The sequence below is a fragment of the Macaca mulatta genome, chromosome 6 (genome assembly GCF_049350105.2).
Source record: "Macaca mulatta isolate MMU2019108-1 chromosome 6, T2T-MMU8v2.0, whole genome shotgun sequence".
In the NCBI taxonomy this organism is placed as follows: domain Eukaryota; kingdom Metazoa; phylum Chordata; class Mammalia; order Primates; family Cercopithecidae; genus Macaca; species Macaca mulatta.
Window position 1 is genome coordinate 38,150,818 of NC_133411.1, and position 16,684 is coordinate 38,167,501.

At 37.1% G+C, this 16,684-nt stretch overlaps 1 protein-coding gene across 6 annotated transcripts in view; it reads left to right on the forward strand.

The window, feature by feature from the left end:
• NIPBL (NIPBL cohesin loading factor) overlaps nucleotides 1–15,635 on the forward strand; it is a 192,987-nt gene extending 177,352 nt beyond the window's left edge. For 5 of the 6 annotated variants that reach the window (XM_078004661.1, XM_015139874.3, XM_078004663.1 and 2 more), the window contains 7 exons: nucleotides 1,581–1,688; nucleotides 2,475–2,675; nucleotides 7,299–7,445; nucleotides 8,997–9,271; nucleotides 10,959–11,133; nucleotides 13,909–14,097; nucleotides 14,649–15,635. In XM_078004661.1, coding sequence (XP_077860787.1) covers nucleotides 1,581–1,688; nucleotides 2,475–2,675; nucleotides 7,299–7,445; nucleotides 8,997–9,271; nucleotides 10,959–11,133; nucleotides 13,909–14,097; nucleotides 14,649–15,014 — 1,461 coding nt within the window. In that variant the 3' untranslated portion in view covers nucleotides 15,015–15,635. Of the gene's footprint in view, nucleotides 1–1,580; nucleotides 1,689–2,474; nucleotides 2,676–7,298; nucleotides 7,446–8,996; nucleotides 9,272–10,958; nucleotides 11,134–13,908; nucleotides 14,139–14,648 lie in introns of all 6 variants that reach the window. The other variant, XM_015139876.3, reaches the window with a different exon arrangement.
• Nucleotides 15,636–16,684: the final 1,049 nt, after the last annotated feature.

A 16,684-nucleotide genomic window follows, 5' to 3' on the forward strand; every position in this document is an offset into this window, starting at 1 on the left:
TTAAACTTTTTTTAAAATTTCACACAAAGGAGTCAGGTGCAGTGTCTCCCACGTGTAATCCCAGCACTTTGGGAGGCGGAGGTGGGCGGATCACTTGGGTCAGGAGTTCAAAACCAGCATAGCCAACATGGCAAAACCCCGTCTCTACTAAAAACACAAAAATTAGCCAGGTGTGGTTGCGCATCCCTGTAGTCCCAGCTACATGGGAGGCTGAGGCAGGAAAATTTCTTGAACCCAGGAAGCAGAGGTTGCAGTGAGCGAAGACCGTGCCATTGCACTCCAGCCTGGCCAACAGAGGGAGACTCTATCTCAAAAAAAAAAAAAAAAAATTCACACAAAGAAATTACAAAAGTATTGTATGAATTCCTTTATACTCTTCACCTATATTCACCATTTGTTGACATTTTGCCACAATTGCTTTCTCTCTCTCCCTTTTATACATCTGCTTTTTTCTGAATCATTTGGTAGGAAGTTTCAGGTAATTATAATTCTTTACCACTAAACACTTCAGCATATATTTTCTAAGAACAAGGGCATTCTCTTACAAAACCATATTATAATCATTAAATTTAGGAAGTTTAACATTGATACAATATTATCTAATATATAGTCCATTTGCAGATTCTGCTAGTTAACCAAGGGCATTCTCTCTGGCCTTTTTTCTTTTTCTTTTTTTTTTTGGCTGGAGTGCAATGACGCAGTCTTGGCTCACTGCAGCCTCTGCCTCCTGGACTCAAGCAGTCTTCCCACCTCAGCCTCCCAAGTAGCTGAGACTACAGGTGCACGCCACCACCTGGCTAATTTTTGCGTTTTTGTAGAGATGGGGTTTTACCATATTGGCCAGGCTGGTCTCAAACTTCTGAGCTCAAGTCATCTGCCTGCCTCAGCGTCGCAAAGTGCTGGGATTACAGGCATGAGCCACTGCACCCACCTTACAGCCTTTTTTCTTTCCTGATTTGAGATTTAACATGATCATTTCTTTCATTTAGTGCCATGTCTGTATTTTAAAGTTATAAGTTTGTTGTTTTTCTGGCCTTCACATTGCTTTTTGATTCAGACTCGCTTAACATAGTAGTACTGTTTTTTGACTCTAGAAGTACAGTGAATATGACTGTTACCAACTATCTGATCCTCAAAGCCACATCTGAAATCACTTTGAAAAACAATTATATTTTCCTAGCTTTGAGTATGGAAAGCAAATTACTGTTTGCCCTATATTATCTTTACAAGGCAAATCTAATCAAGCTTTAAAAACTACTGGATTATACATTTGTAGTCTATATCATAATCTTAAATAGATATTCTTAGTGTGGGAATGCTTTATGTTTAAAGAACCTTAAATTTACAATGAAATTGTTTAAATTTTACCACATTAGTATTTTTGCTGGTGCTCCAGTGCTTTCTGGATTTAAGCTGAATCTCAAAGATTTGTCACTTTAAAAAGAACACTAAATCATAGCCTTTATAGGAAAGCCTATAAGGTTAAATTCATATATCTCAGATATACAGAAAGTCTTGACGTATGTCTAAATAGAGAGTTTTTACTACCGTGATATCTCATAATTTTTTTTTATTTCCAGTGTGTGCCATATTTAATTGCTATGGGCACAGACCCAGAACCTGCTATGCGGAACAAGGCTGATCAGCAACTTGTGGAAATAGACAAAAAATATGCTGGATTCATTCATGTATGTATTTTAACATTTTATAACCTAAATTTAAGCATTTTTCTTTTTTTTTTTTTTTTTTGAGACGGAGTCTCACGCTGTTGCCCAGGCTGGAGTGCAGTGGCGCGATCTCGGCTCACTGCAAGCTCCGCCTCCCGGGTTCCCGCCATTCTTCTGCCTCAGCCTCCTGAGTAGCTGGGACTACAGGTGCCCGCCACCGCGCCCAGCTAATTTTTTGTATTTTTAGTAGAGACGGGGTTTCACTGTGGTCTCGATCTCCTGACCTTGTGATCCGCCCGCCTCGGCCTCCCAAAGTGCTGGGATTACAGGCTTGAGCCACCGCGCCCGGCCAAATTTAAGCATTTTTCTTGAGTAAAGCATGTCTTTGATAAATACCCTGCCCACATTCATAATTGGGATAAAATGTCTTACTTAGTACCTGTCTTCTAAACATGCAACTAAGTTAGTCTCCCAAGGTGTTTTTTCTAGTTTAAAGTTAAGATTGGGCTAGAGGTGACAGTACCAAGCACACCAGACTAAAAATCCGGAAACCTAGATTTTATATCCTACTGTGTGAACTTGGCTGCAATGACTCTCCTGGGCCTCATTTTTTTTTTCTTCTTTGAAATGAGGGAATTGTAAGAGATAATCTCTGATGTTCCTTCTAGCACTTCATTCTGTGATTCGTATTATTTTAATTAAGAAAACCAAATAATGAAGCTAGCCTCAGGATGTAATGCTCTAAGTATATTTTTAAGTTGTGTCTTTTAATTTCCTTGACAAAAATGAGACTTGTATTGATTTCAGATGAAAGCAGTGGCTGGTATGAAGATGTCTTACCAGGTACAACAGGCAATCAACACATGCCTAAAAGATCCTGTAAGGGGTTTCAGACAAGACGAGTCCTCTAGCGCTTTGTGTTCACACCTTTACTCCATGATCCGTGGAAACCGCCAACACAGACGAGCCTTTCTTATTTCTTTACTCAACCTCTTTGATGACACAGCAGTAAGCACAAAAACTTATTATTTTAAGAAAATAAATGCTCTAGAAATTTTATGGATAAAGTAGTCACCATTTTTAAAATATTACCATTTTATTAGTATATGATAGTAACTTCATCAAATGTTTTCTTAATCTTCTAAGTTATTTACAAAGTACACAGTCAGAATTGAAGGGGAAATTTTGTATAAAAATAAGTATAATGAGGAATAATGTATAACTTTGCCTCCATACTGAATATCCCATAAACTTTGATAACAGATTCTGTAAGCATATCTTTAAATAAGCACCATCACTAAACTAATCACATTGGGAATCGATTACCTCAAATATTGTTAGAGAATAACTGTTACAGGTTTTTGGTTGTTGAGATCCCTAGTTGTTCAACTTGACTTTCCTTAATGAAGGGAAGTCAGTTTTGTGTATAGTAGTCCACTTTTGTGTATAGTAGTCCTCCCTTATCCTTAAAGATCCATTTCATGACCCCCAGTGGATGCATGAAACCATGGATAGTACTAAATCTTATATATGCAGTCATGCATCACTTAATGACAAGGATACATTTGGAGAAATGCATAGTTAGGCAATTTCTTTGTGGGGTGAATATCTTACTTACACAAACCTAGATGTTGTAGCCTAGCTAAGCTATATTGTTCCTAGGCTACAAACCTGTACAGCATGTTACTGTACTGAATACTGTAGATAACTAACACAATCATAAGTATTCGTGTGTATAAACATATCTAAACATAGAAAAGGTACAGTAAAAATATGATAGGGTAATCTTATGGGACCGTCATTTATATATATGGTTTGTCATTGACTGAAACATGGTTATGTGGCACATGACACTACTAGTTTTTCCAGTACCTACAAACCTATGTTAAAGTTTTAATTTCTAAATTAGTCACAGTAAGAGATTAACAATGATAATAAAATAGAGCAATTATAACAGTATACTGTAATAAAAGTTATGTAAATGGGATCTTGCTTTTCTCTCTCTCTCTCAAAATACCTTGTTGTAGTTTACTCACCTATTTTTGGACTATGGTTGACCAAGGGTAACTGAAACTGTGGAAAGCAAAACAACAATAAGGGGGGATTACCATAATTACAATTTTGACACTTCTGGCTGTTGCACTAGTTGCGTTGGCCAGGACCATAGGCCAAGAAAACTGAATATTCTTTTAAGTTTACCTTTTAATTTATTTATTTTACACAATATTTATTCAGCATCTGCTATGTACCAGCCATTGTGCTAAGAAGTTTAACGAGCATAAAATAGTAAAGACAGATATGGTTTCTGGCCACACAGAGCGCACATGAGTCTATGTGTATAGCAACTTTTAAAAGAACAAAAGAGGCCAGGCATGGTGAATCACGCCTGTAATCCCAGCACTTTGGGAGGCCAAGGCAGGTGGATCACAAGGTCAGGAGTTCGAGACCAGCCTGACCAACATGGTGAAACCCCGTCTCTACTAAAAATATGAAAATCAGCCGGGCGTGGTGGCACACGCCTGTAATCCCAGCTACTCAGGAGGCTGAGGCAGAAGAATTGCTTGAACCCGAGAGGCAGAGGTTGCAGTGAGCCAAGATCACGCCTCTGCATTCCAGCCTGGCCGACAGAGCGAGACTCCGTCTCAAAAAAAAAAACAAAAAACAAAAAAAAAGCAAAAGAAAAGAACAAAAGAAATACTTTAATTACTTGTTAGCCTGACAGCAGATTTTTGCAATAAAGCAAAATTATAATTACCATAGTGTAGATATCTTACTAGACCTCTTCTTTTTAAGTACTGTGTGAAATTTATCATCAATATTATCATCATATCATCAGTATTAAGTTTGCATTGTGTATAGGACACTATACTAGGAGTGCCAGATGATATAACGTAGTGCTTTTGCCCTGAAAGGATTTTCCCTCCAGTTGTGGGGATAGGACACAAAATTAATAGTGATTATGGTTAGTGTATCCTGAGTGCCCTGATGGTTTGTATTGATAATATTGTTCCAGTCCTTGTTTCTCTCCAAAAGAACTTCATTCCTATGTGGTTTCACTGCCTGCTTTATGTCATTGACTAGATGTACTGTCATCTCAGCATTTGAAATGCTAAACTGGAAACCCAGCTCTCACAATGCAATGCTTTCTTCTAAGTACCTCCAACAAAGAATGTCAGAGAAAGAACAAATGCCTGAAGGCCCAGAGGGATAGAATGAGAGGGATCTGCTATATAAACCAGGGAAGGAAGATGTTCCAGTAGGGGCCAAAAATGTAAAAGATAAGAATGTGTGGTTAATAATGAATAGTTTGTTATTTGACTGGGGTAGAAAGGTCATAATGAGGAATAGTATATAGAGGATCCTGTAGATGGCAAAAAAAAAAAAAAAAACATTGGAAGTGTGCGAATAAAATAATGAGGACAGTTGCCAAAGAGCAGTTTAGGAAGATGAAATTTTTTAGCATTGTGGTCACACTGGAGGTAATAAGAAATTAACCTATTGTGACAACAGTAGGGGAGAAAAAGAATGGATAGTAGAGATCGGGTGCGGTGGCTCACACCTGTAATCCCAACATTTTGGGAGGCCAAGGCGGGCGGATCACCTGAGGTCAGGAGTTCGAAAACAGCCTGGCCAACACGGCAAAACGCCGTCACTACTAAAAGTACAAAAAAAATTAGCCAGGTGTGATGGCGCGCACCTGTAGTCCCAGCTACTTGGAAGCCAGGGCATGAGAATCACTTAAACCTGGGGGGCAGAGAGTGGCAGTGAGCTGAGATCACACCACTGCACTCCAGCCTGGGCAACAGAACAAGACTCCATCTCAATTAAAAAAAAAAAAAAAAAAAAAGAATGGATAGTAGAAAAGAAATTTGAGGAAAGAATTAAATGAGACTGTGTGAAAAGAATAGTAAGTGGACAACTGGAGTATTTTTATCTTGAGCACCTGAAAGAATAGGATTGTTGCCAAAGTCAGATGCAAAGGAGTTGGCTTGAGTAGTACATAAAAAGGGAGTAGTCAAAGAGCTAGGAAGAGAAAAACTTAGGAAGTAGATTTCGTGAAGGAAAGTGTGGATGATAGTCAGATGCTACTGTGAAGGCAAGGAGAGTAGAAGTGAAAAATAGAGTAGAATGGTGAACTTCATGGACAAAAACAGTCAAGCAGTGAGGGACAAAAGCAGATTGTAATTGAAGAGGGAGGGCCAGGTGAGATGACTCATGCTTGTAATCCCAGCACCCAAGCCAGATGATTGCTTGAGCCCAGGAGTTCCATACCAGAGACCCTGTCTCTACAAAAATTAAAAAATAAAACTCAGCCAGGCCTTGTGGCATGCACCTATACTCCTAGCTACCTAGTTACTTGTGAGACCTAGGCAAAGCGATTGCTTGAGCCCAGGAGTTCAAGATGGCAGTGACCGATATCATGTCTCCTTTGAAAAAAAATAGTGGGGAAGACATGGGAGGAGCAGTCTAAACTATTCTTTGAAGAACTTAGAAAGGAAAGAGAAATACAGGGCTTTTATGGATGTTGAAGAAAATATTTATATAAATATAAATATATAAAAATAAAATATATATGAGTTTTGAAAATATATATATAAATTATAATGTTAAACTAATAGATGAGGTAGGGTTTTATGTCTACATTTTTTCGTCTGTAACATGGGTGTTGATACATACCGTAAAGTAAAAATAGAGTGAGAGTGATACTCTTACGAATATTAATAGCAAGGTTATTCCATCTGTGCTATGGGATCTTGTTGCTGCTGCTGTTGGGTTTTATGTTGTTTCCATGGCAGGGGAGGGTAGATGGTAGGAGGGAGTGCTTTTTAGTTGTGAGCTTTTTTTTTCCTTGATCTATAAATATTTAAAAGAAATTTGAATATTAATATGCCCTTCTGTTTATGATCATGAAATGCTTGAATTCTCTATTACTTCTTTTTAAAGCAAGCAAATAACAATAATCCTCTTAAATTTTGCCTACCTCAGAGTACTTATAGTGTGAAACTGATAGCATTGTCAAAACAACTCTGATATTCTGAATTACATATACACAGGAAACTGACAAATGTTTATGAGTACGTGGATTTAGGTTTTTTCTTTTAACCTATGTATTAGTACTATAATTAGTAGTTATTTTGAGGGCAGAATAGTAACTGTGTGTAACTGATCTCCATATAGGTTAAACTCTTAGTAGCACAATGATTTAACTTTCATGTATACTTTCTGATATGGTATGGATTTATCATAAAGATTCCATATACTCTAAGAAAACCTCAAGGAATTTCACATGGATGCAATAAAAAATTTCACCTCTTGAGATAGCATAGTGTAAGTCATTATAAAATAAAAAATGGGCCTAAGATTATTTTATAAAATTCTATTTATGTTCCCCCTTCTCCCTTTTTCTTACACCTCTCTCCCTCTCCCTTTTTCCTCCTCTATATTTCTCTCCCTCCTGCTGTCTCTCTGTCTCTCTGTGTCTCTGCCCACTCTCCCCATGTGTGTGTCTGCTTATCTCTCTCTCTAACATTAAGTGAGGTGAAAGTGCCCTGTATTTTTTCTAAAAAAGCTTTTTTGGATGGGTTTCTAGATTATCCGCTAAACATATGTGCTTTTTCTTAAAATTTACAGAAAACAGACGTGACTATGCTCTTATATATAGCAGACAATCTAGCCTGTTTTCCATACCAGACACAGGAAGAGCCGTTGTTTATAATGCATCATATAGACATTACACTCTCAGTTTCTGGTAGTAACCTACTGCAGTCATTCAAGGAGGTAAGTTACACACATTACTATTCTTAATCCATCTGTCAAAGTGCAGACATGCTGTTTTCACTGTTTTGTTTCTCATTCTTTTTATTCTCTTCATGAGTATATAAAATCTTTCTAAGTGAACTTAATGAAATCTGGGCAGTACTTGACTTGGGAGAGGATGTACGTTGCCACTTTACTTCTATTTAGAAACATCTAAAATACATATATGGATTGTTCTGTTGATAAGCCATCGCATTTATTTCTCTCACTTTAAGCACTGACCTTAAGTGTTTTATGTCCATTCATACATTCATTTAAGCCCCATTTTAAAACATTATTCTGTAAATCTTGTAATGCTGTAATCACATTACACATGAAAATATATAGCTTATTTACACTTATACCAAAAATTTATGACACCATTGACTTTATCGCTCAACTACAGCACCGTAATAGAGTTGGCATATGTGTGCCCAAAATCTTTACTAAATTTCTTGTTGAACCTTCCGTCATTTCTGTCATGACTTTTAGGAGGAATGTAATTTATTTAATTATAAAAGTACCTGGTGTAGCACTAGGCACATAGTAAGCACTCAGTAAATTCTTTGCAAATTAAATATTCTCATGTATCTAATGATCCAAGTAGATCTCATTTGGTAAAATTGTATTGCTCAAAACTCAGCCTTGTCAGACTAGTAAATCAGACAGATTATTTTAGATGCCTCCTAAGGGCTGGAATTACAAAGGTGTCTAAACCCTTACTACTTGAAGTGTAGACCACACACCAGCAGCAGTGGTTTCACCTGAGAGCTTATTAAAGCTCTAGAACCTCAGGCCCCACCCAGATTTGCTGAAACAGAATCTGCATCTTCAACAAAATCCACAGATGTTAATGTGCACATTTAAGTTTGAGAAGTTAATAATTTCCCAGGAGCTTTAGCCCTCATGTTCTCTTATTTTACCTACTTACTGGTTGGTATGGCTGTCTTTGTAAATGTTTCTTCCAGTTTTGAATAAATGTTGTTATAATGTGCCCCCTACACACACACCACACAACCTGCTTAAATCCAGTTGACTTTGTTTCTAAGAACTAACATTTTCATAAAGTACAAAGAAACAGGATTTAAGTCTTCAGAGAAAATTGCGTATTATCTTGCTGAAATGTTCTTGAAAAGGAGAGTTTGATAGAAGCTCGGGATGTCCAAGATTACTTTATTCTCCTCAGTTAAATTATAATTACTGCTTTTCCTCTATAATGGCTTACCTATGCACCTAATTGATACTTTTATAACTATCTTTTATTACTATCCTTAGAAGAAAATTGTTTCCCTTTGAATGATATTTCACAAGGATTTTTTTGAAGGAGTGGTTGTGGGGGAGGGGGTGGATATTGTATATAATTTTATTTAGTTTTAGAAACTATCCCCTAACATTACATACCAGTTGATATCAAGTCAAGAGGTTTATAAAATACTCATTTAAGGAAGCTTTTTCAAGCTGTTGAATGGAGAATACTTATATCTACTAGTGGCATTTTGTTTTTATTGTTTATCAAACAATTTTTTCTTTCAGTCTATGGTAAAGGACAAAAGGAAAGAGAGAAAATCATCACCTAGTAAGGAAAATGAGTCAAGCGACAGTGAAGAAGAAGTTTCCAGGCCTCGGAAGTCACGGAAACGTGTAGATTCAGATTCAGATTCAGATTCAGAAGACGATATAAATTCAGTGATGAAATGTTTGCCAGAAAATTCAGCTCCTTTAATTGAATTTGCCAATGTGTCCCAGGGTATTTTATTGCTTCTAATGTTAAAACAACATTTGAAGAATCTTTGTGGATTTTCTGATAGGTAAGATTACATAAGCAGTGAGAAAAAAAAACTTCACTCTGTTCAAATAATAAATATTTGGGCTGGGCGCAGTGGCTCATGCCTATAATCCCAGCATTTTGGGAGGCCGAGGTGGGCAGATCCCCTAGGTCAGGAGTTCGAGACCAGCCTGGCCAACATGGTGAAACCCCCATCTCTATTAAAAATGGAAAAATTAAGTGAGCATGGTGGTGCACACCTGTGATCCCAGCTACTCGGGAGGCTGAGGCAGGAGAATCGCTTAAACCCGGGAGGCGGTGATTGCGGTAAGCTGAGATTATGCCACTGCAGTCCAGCCTGGGCAACAGAGCAAGACTCCGTCTAAAAAAATAATAATGATAAATATGAAACCCAGTTTTGTTTGCATGTTTAATGTTAGAAATGTTCCTTTTTATAAAGGAGTTTATTCTCTTCTATTGCTGTATAGTATTCTGTTGTGTAATATGCCATAATTTATTATTTTATTAAAGGGTAAAAAACATATTCCTGTACTTGGTGATAATGCATTACAAATTGAAGGGCTTATTTTGTTGATTTCCTTAAAAAGAATCAGGCTAACCTTAAAATAGATTACAAGTTTAAGTTTTTAAAGAACTCTGAAGTAACAGATGTAAACCAACTAAACTGAGCTCCAATAGAACTCAAATAGTCTTTAAAGTACTCTATAAAGTAAGAGAGAGAAAAGGTACAGTTATTATAAATATCCTGTGGTTTTACCCACCATTAGTCATTAAAGATATCTCTTCCTGCCTATACCCATGGAATTTTGGTCATTTTTTACATTCATTGAAATCCAAGATTAGGAATCACAAAGTCAAATGTTAATAGGCCACCTGGTCAGTGGCCAACTGGAAAGAGTGTTTCATGATGAAAGAGATGTCATTTAAGTGGACCTGTCTCAAGTTTCCATAAGCTTGTTACCAAAGGAGAGGGTGGGCATAATGTGGCCAGAGCTCCCACTTTTTCAGGAGACACCAGAAATCCAGATTTTTTAGAGGAATATCTCTGTATTTGTTTGAAACAGGGTCTCGCTCTGATGCCCAGGCTGGAATGCAGTTATGCAATCATGAACTCCTGGCTCGAGTAGTCCTCCTACTTCAGCCACCTGAGTAGCTGGGAGTACAGATGCATGCCACCACACCCAGCTAATTTTTTTTACTTTTTACTTGTAGAGATGATGTCTAGTTGTGTTGCCCATGGTACTCTTGAACTCCTGGTCTCAAAGTGATCCTCCCACACTGGCCTCCCAAAACTCTGAGATTATAGGCATGAGCCACTGCTCCTGGCCTTATAAGGAATATTTTGATGTTAAATGTTGGCAACATGCAAAATAGTTTAAAACTTTGTAAAGCTAATTAGGCAATGCTAAGGAGTTGGAAAGATTTTTAAGCAGAGTTGTTAATAACCTGAAACAAGTTTATAAACAATCATTCTGGCCACTGTATAGAGAATGGATAGGTTGGGGGTGGGGCAGCAACTAGTAGAAAGAGGTAAACCAGTTAGGTGATATTAAGTAATTGTATTGAAGCTGTCCTAGGATCACAATAGTATTAAAAATAGACATGAGAAACTAATTTCATTAATATGATGCTTCCTACCTATAATTGGATTTCTCCAAATATGTTGCATCCATAGTTTTAAAGTTTTTGGTTTTGTTTTCCCAAAACAGTAAAATTCAGAAGTACTCTCCATCTGAATCTGCAAAAGTGTATGATAAAGCGATAAACCGAAAAACAGGAGTTCATTTTCATCCAAAACAAACACTGGACTTCCTGCGGAGTGACATGGCTAATTCCAAAATCACAGAAGAGGTGAAGAGGAGTATAGTAAAGCAGTATCTAGATGTGAGTAGTAAACCAAAAGTTTTTACTTCTCATAAGGGCTTTTTTGACAAGTAAATGTGGGGGGCTGGTGGGGAGATAACTATCTCCTTTACATTGAATGTAAGCTTCATGAACTGTCAAGATAATTTTTCTCTATGTGGTTTTAATGAGTTACTTTAAGCTTGTCTTTCGCATTGCACCTATGGCATCCTAATTATTTTTTCTTAGGAAACAACAGCCCACGAATAGTTTTATTTTAGTGAAAATGAAAGATAATAGGAAAACCCGTGTGTGTGTTTTGTAGTTGTCCCCTGGTTTCCACAGGAAATTGGTTCCAGTCCCCCCATGGATACCCAAATCCTCCGATATTCAAGGGCCTGATAAAAAGTGGCATAGTAGGCTGCGTGAGGTGGCTCACACCTGTCATTCCAACACTTTGGGAGGCCATGGCAGGTCAGAGTTTGAGACCAGCCTGGGCAACATGGCATATCCCCATATCTACAAAAAATACAAAAAATTAGCTGGGGGCAGTGGTGTGCACCTGTAGTCCCAGCTACTCAGGAGGCTGAGGCAGGAGAAGTGCTTGAGCCTGAGAGGCAGTGGTTACAGTGACCTGAGATTGCACCATTACACCCAATCCTGGGTGACGGGAGTGAAACCCTGTCTCAAAAAAATTATTTAAAAAATATAGTATTTGCATATACGTACATCCTCCCATATACTTTAAATCATTTCTAGATTACTTATAATACCTAAAGCAATGTAAATGCTATGTACATAGTTGTTATACCACATTTTTTTTAAGTTGTATTATTTTTTATTGTAATGCTGGGTTTTGTTTTGTTTTGTTTTGTTTTGAGATGGAGTTTCACTCTTGTTGCCCAGGCTGGAGTGCAATGGCGTGATCTCGGCTCACCATAACCTCCGCCTCCCGGGTTCAAGCGAGTCTCCTGCCTCAGCCTCCCAAGTAGCTGGGATTACAGACATGCGCCACCACGCCTGGCTAATTTTTGTATTTTTAGTAGAGATAGGGTTTCGCCATGTTGGCCAGGCTGGTCTCAAACTCCTGACCTCAGGTGATCCGCCAGCCTCCCAAAGTAGTGGGATTAGAGGCATGAGCCACCACACCCGGCCAGTGCTGTTATTTTTGTTGTGGCATTTTCCAAATAGTTTTTGATCCGCTGTGGGTTGAATCTGCAGGTGCGGAATCCGGGGATACAGAGGGCTATGTTTTTAAATCAGAAAAATACATGACTTATATGTCATAAAAGGTAAAACTGCAAACAGTCATCCTCTTACCCTGTTTGGCCATTCTGTTCCTTTCTTTTCTGACAACCAATATTATTACTTTTTCATATGTTCTTATATGAGTAATGCCAATATATATTTGCATACATTCTCACTTAACAAGTATGCAAATGTATGTATATAAAATGTGCTTTTAAAATAGAGACAGAGAATAGACTAGAGGTTACCAAGGACCAGGGAAGGAAAGAACAGGGAATTATTGTTTAATGAGGACAGAGCTGTGACGTCCAGTGATTTAAAAAAACAAAGAAAGAAACAGCTCTGGAAATGGATAGTGGTGATAGTTGTACAACATGCCAATGAATTATACATTTAAAATGGTTAAACTGGTAGGCTAGGCATGCTGGCTTAAACCTGTAATCTTAGCACTTTGGGAGGCCTATTGTCGGAGGTTTGCTTGAGTCCAAGAAGTCCAAGCCAGCCTGAGCAACAGAGCGAGACCCTCTCTCTACAAAAAATACAAACATTAGCCAGACATGGTGGTGCGCACCTGTAGTGCCAACTACTGGGGAGGCTGAGGTGGGAGGACCACCTCAGCCTGGGAGGTGTAGGCTATAGTGAGCCATGATCACGCCGCTGCACTTCAGCCTGAGTGACAAAGTGAGACCCTGTCTGAATTTAAAAAGAAAAAAAAAACGTTAAGCTGGCAAATTTTATGTTATTTCTATTTTACCACAATATAAAAGTTGTTTAAAATGTTTTTTAAATTAGAAGACTGTCCTAAAAAATAAAAATAAAGTTTTATATTTTAATCTACTTAGTTCAGGTGCAGTGGCTCCCAAGTACTTTGGGAGGCTGAGGTGGGCAGATCACTCGAGGCCAGAGGTTTGACACCAGTTTGGCCAACATGGCAAAACTCCATTTCTATTTTTCTTAAAAAAATTTTAAAAATCTACTTTAAAGCAAGTAGCTGAACATAGAAAATAAGAATTTTTGAGCTAAGAATATAATCTACACGGTGGCTTTCCTATTATTCATTGACTTTGCAAACCTTACATACATTAAAATTTAAAAATATTTTAGTTCTCATTTAAAATTTTTCAACATTCTCTGCTTTCTCTTATATCCTCTTAGCAGAGAGCAAAGAGGGGAGATAACTAGAAAATGTCTGTCAGTAATTGTCACCTGGTTGCTTGATGTCTTGGACCAAGGGTCTGAAAACTCTGGCTGTTTTTGTATCTAACCCATTGCCTATTTTTGCAAATAAAGTTTTACTGAAAACATTCATGCCCACTCATTTATTTGTCTGTAACTGCTTTCATACTACAGTGGCAGAGTTGTGTAGTTGTGACGGACTATATGGCCTTCAAAATGAAAAATATTGACCACCTGGCTGTTTACAGAAAATGTTTACCAGCCCCTAACTTAGATGATGGCTAACATCTGTTTCACACACAGCAAACTACTGCCATAGAAAACATTTAGGAATTTAACAATCTTGCTTGAAATATTTACTTAAAATTCTGAAATAATATCTATTTTTTATAGTTCAAACTTCTCATGGAACATCTGGACCCTGATGAAGAAGAAGAAGAAGGGGAGGTGTCAGCTAGCACAAATGCTCGGAACAAAGCAATTACCTCACTGCTTGGAGGAGGCAGCCCTAAAAATAATACAGCAGCAGAGACAGAAGATGATGAAAGTGATGGGGAGGATAGAGGAGGAGGCACTTCAGGGGTGAGGCGGAGGAGGAGTCAACGTATTTCGCAGCGTATTACGTAAAATGATTTTTATGTGCTTATATATGTCAGTCTATTAAATGTACAACCAAGTAATGTAATACTTAAGAGAGGAAACATTTTGTAGATAGAGATTCTCTACTTACCCATTTATACATCCTTTTGTAGAAAGTTTAACATAAAAGACAATAAAAAAAAACAGAAATGAGATTTATCCAGCATAAAGGGTTAATTTTTCTTTGAATTGTATTAATGTGTGTTATTTTTATTGTTGCTAAGTTTTATGTAGCTTTATGGTTCATATGTATATATAATTTTATATATCAATAAGAGTAAAGACACGGGTACAAATTAAGAGTTATATGGTTTTACAAGTATATGTTAACCCCTTGGCGCTGGCGGTCACGGTGCGTCTCATTGCCGGCAATGGAAGTGTGCCGGGAAATCCCAACTCCCGGCGTCAAGGGATTAAAAGCAATAAAAACAATAATTTCACTAAAATTCTTTTGTGTAACACTTGGTCTTTTTTCCCCCCTCCCAATGTTTTAGTCATTGAGAAGGTCAAAACGAAATTCAGACTCTACGGAGTTGGCAGCACAGATGAATGAAAGTGTTGACGTCATGGATGTCATCGCTATTTGCTGTCCAAAGTACAAAGATCGACCACAAATTGCAAGAGTAGTACAGAAAACCAGCAATGGCTTCAGTGTTCAGTGGATGGCAGGCTCCTACAGTGGCTCCTGGACTGAGGCTAAGCGCCGTGATGGCCGCAAACTGGTGCCTTGGGTAGACACTATTAAAGAGTCAGACATTATTTACAAAAAAATTGCTCTAACGAGTGCTAATAAGCTGACTAATAAAGTTGTTCAGACTTTACGATCCCTGTATGCCGCCAAGGATGGGACTTCCAGCTAATGAATTTGTACATGCAGCCAAATTTACAGGAATTTTTTTAAAAGGCAGAAAAACTTGAAATACCAACATTCTGGCAAAAAAAAAAAAAAAATCAGTTTTATGAAGAGTAAGTGGAACCTGGGATGCAGGAACAAAAGAAGGAAATGTTGGGCAAACATTTTTGTGGGAGCTCCCTTCGCTGTTGTGCAGCAGAAACAGATTCTCAGTTCATTTTTACTCCCACTGTATTATAGTTTAACAAAAATTGTTTATATCTTGGAAAAAAACTTTCTGTTTAAAAAAAATAAACAAGTGAATGTTGGAAATTAGTCTGTTAATGTTCTTAATAAAGTGTTCTTGGAGTTTAACCTAGCAGCGGATGGCTTTCTTTAGCTTAGCCCAGTTTCCAGGGAAGCGTTGTTTTTTCCAGGCTGTAAAATGGCAGAATCTCCTGGATATATAATTTATTCTGTTGAAAAAAAAAAAAAAAGCATGCAGTATCTATGACCTATCTGCAGAAGGAGTTTTTGTAAATGTAGATTTTGATGTATTAGGTCACCCTGAAAACAATACAAGAAAAGGGATCCCCAGGTAATCTGGTGGAGCGAATACTGCAATAAATTTTTTTACTTCTCTTTGTTACTTGTCTGTTTCCATTTGAATTTCTTATTGTAAAAATCTGTTTAAATCCATTTATATTATTTTACAGTCTTTTATGTAAAATTTATTATATCACTGGTTTTCAAAGCAAAACATAAAATATTGTTTATACAGTTTGTATAGGCTGACTTCTGAATAATTGGTATCTATCTATTATTTTCATTCCCATAAGAGGGTGTAAACAATTAACTCCAGGGTTTTATTGTATCCTGCAATATTTAGTATTAACTATATATGATTTAGCACTGTGCCAAACACATTTTCAAGAGTACATTTTGATATAAAAAGAAACTATAGTTTATTCCTTGTATGCTTCAATTTCTTTCTAGTGATGTCATGATGCTGATACTTATTCTTTAAACCTCGGGTAAAAGGTAACCTGCTATTTGGAAAACCAGCATTTCTCTTAGTTAAAATGATGTCGTGTTATTTTAGAACTAAAGTTGAGATGAGTATGCCACTTCATAATTACACTCACTACATTTTTCACAAATTATTTTTTAATGCTGAAAAGAGTAATTTTACTTGTTGAGATGTTTATTCATTTTCTATTCTAAAAGCTTTATCATAAGTCTTTTGGGAACAGTTGTCATTTACACATTGCTTACTGCAGATATCTTGACTAGATCAGGAGGGAGGTGTTTAATCATTTGATGTGTATAGTTGACACTCAGGAATAGTAATGCCTAAAATTTACAGTGGAATGAGGTCTGTTTCAAGTTTAAATCTTTTAAAAAATGTTTTACTCATTTTTAAATCACTGAAAAAATTGACCTCCAGAATGCTGTTTTATGAAATTGGCAAATAAATGAAGGTATTCAATTTTTTAGGAAGAATGACATTGCCACAAAATACCTTTTTGTGACACCTATTAAACCACTATGAAAATAACTTTTCAGGATCTATTTCCTATGTGGAATTCTTTCAAATGCTTTCTTCACAGAAATGTTCTCTCACTCTTCATTTTCTTCCCCTTACTTACATGTTTCTCTTTTCCTTATACTGTGAACTCTGGAACAAAACTAGATTGG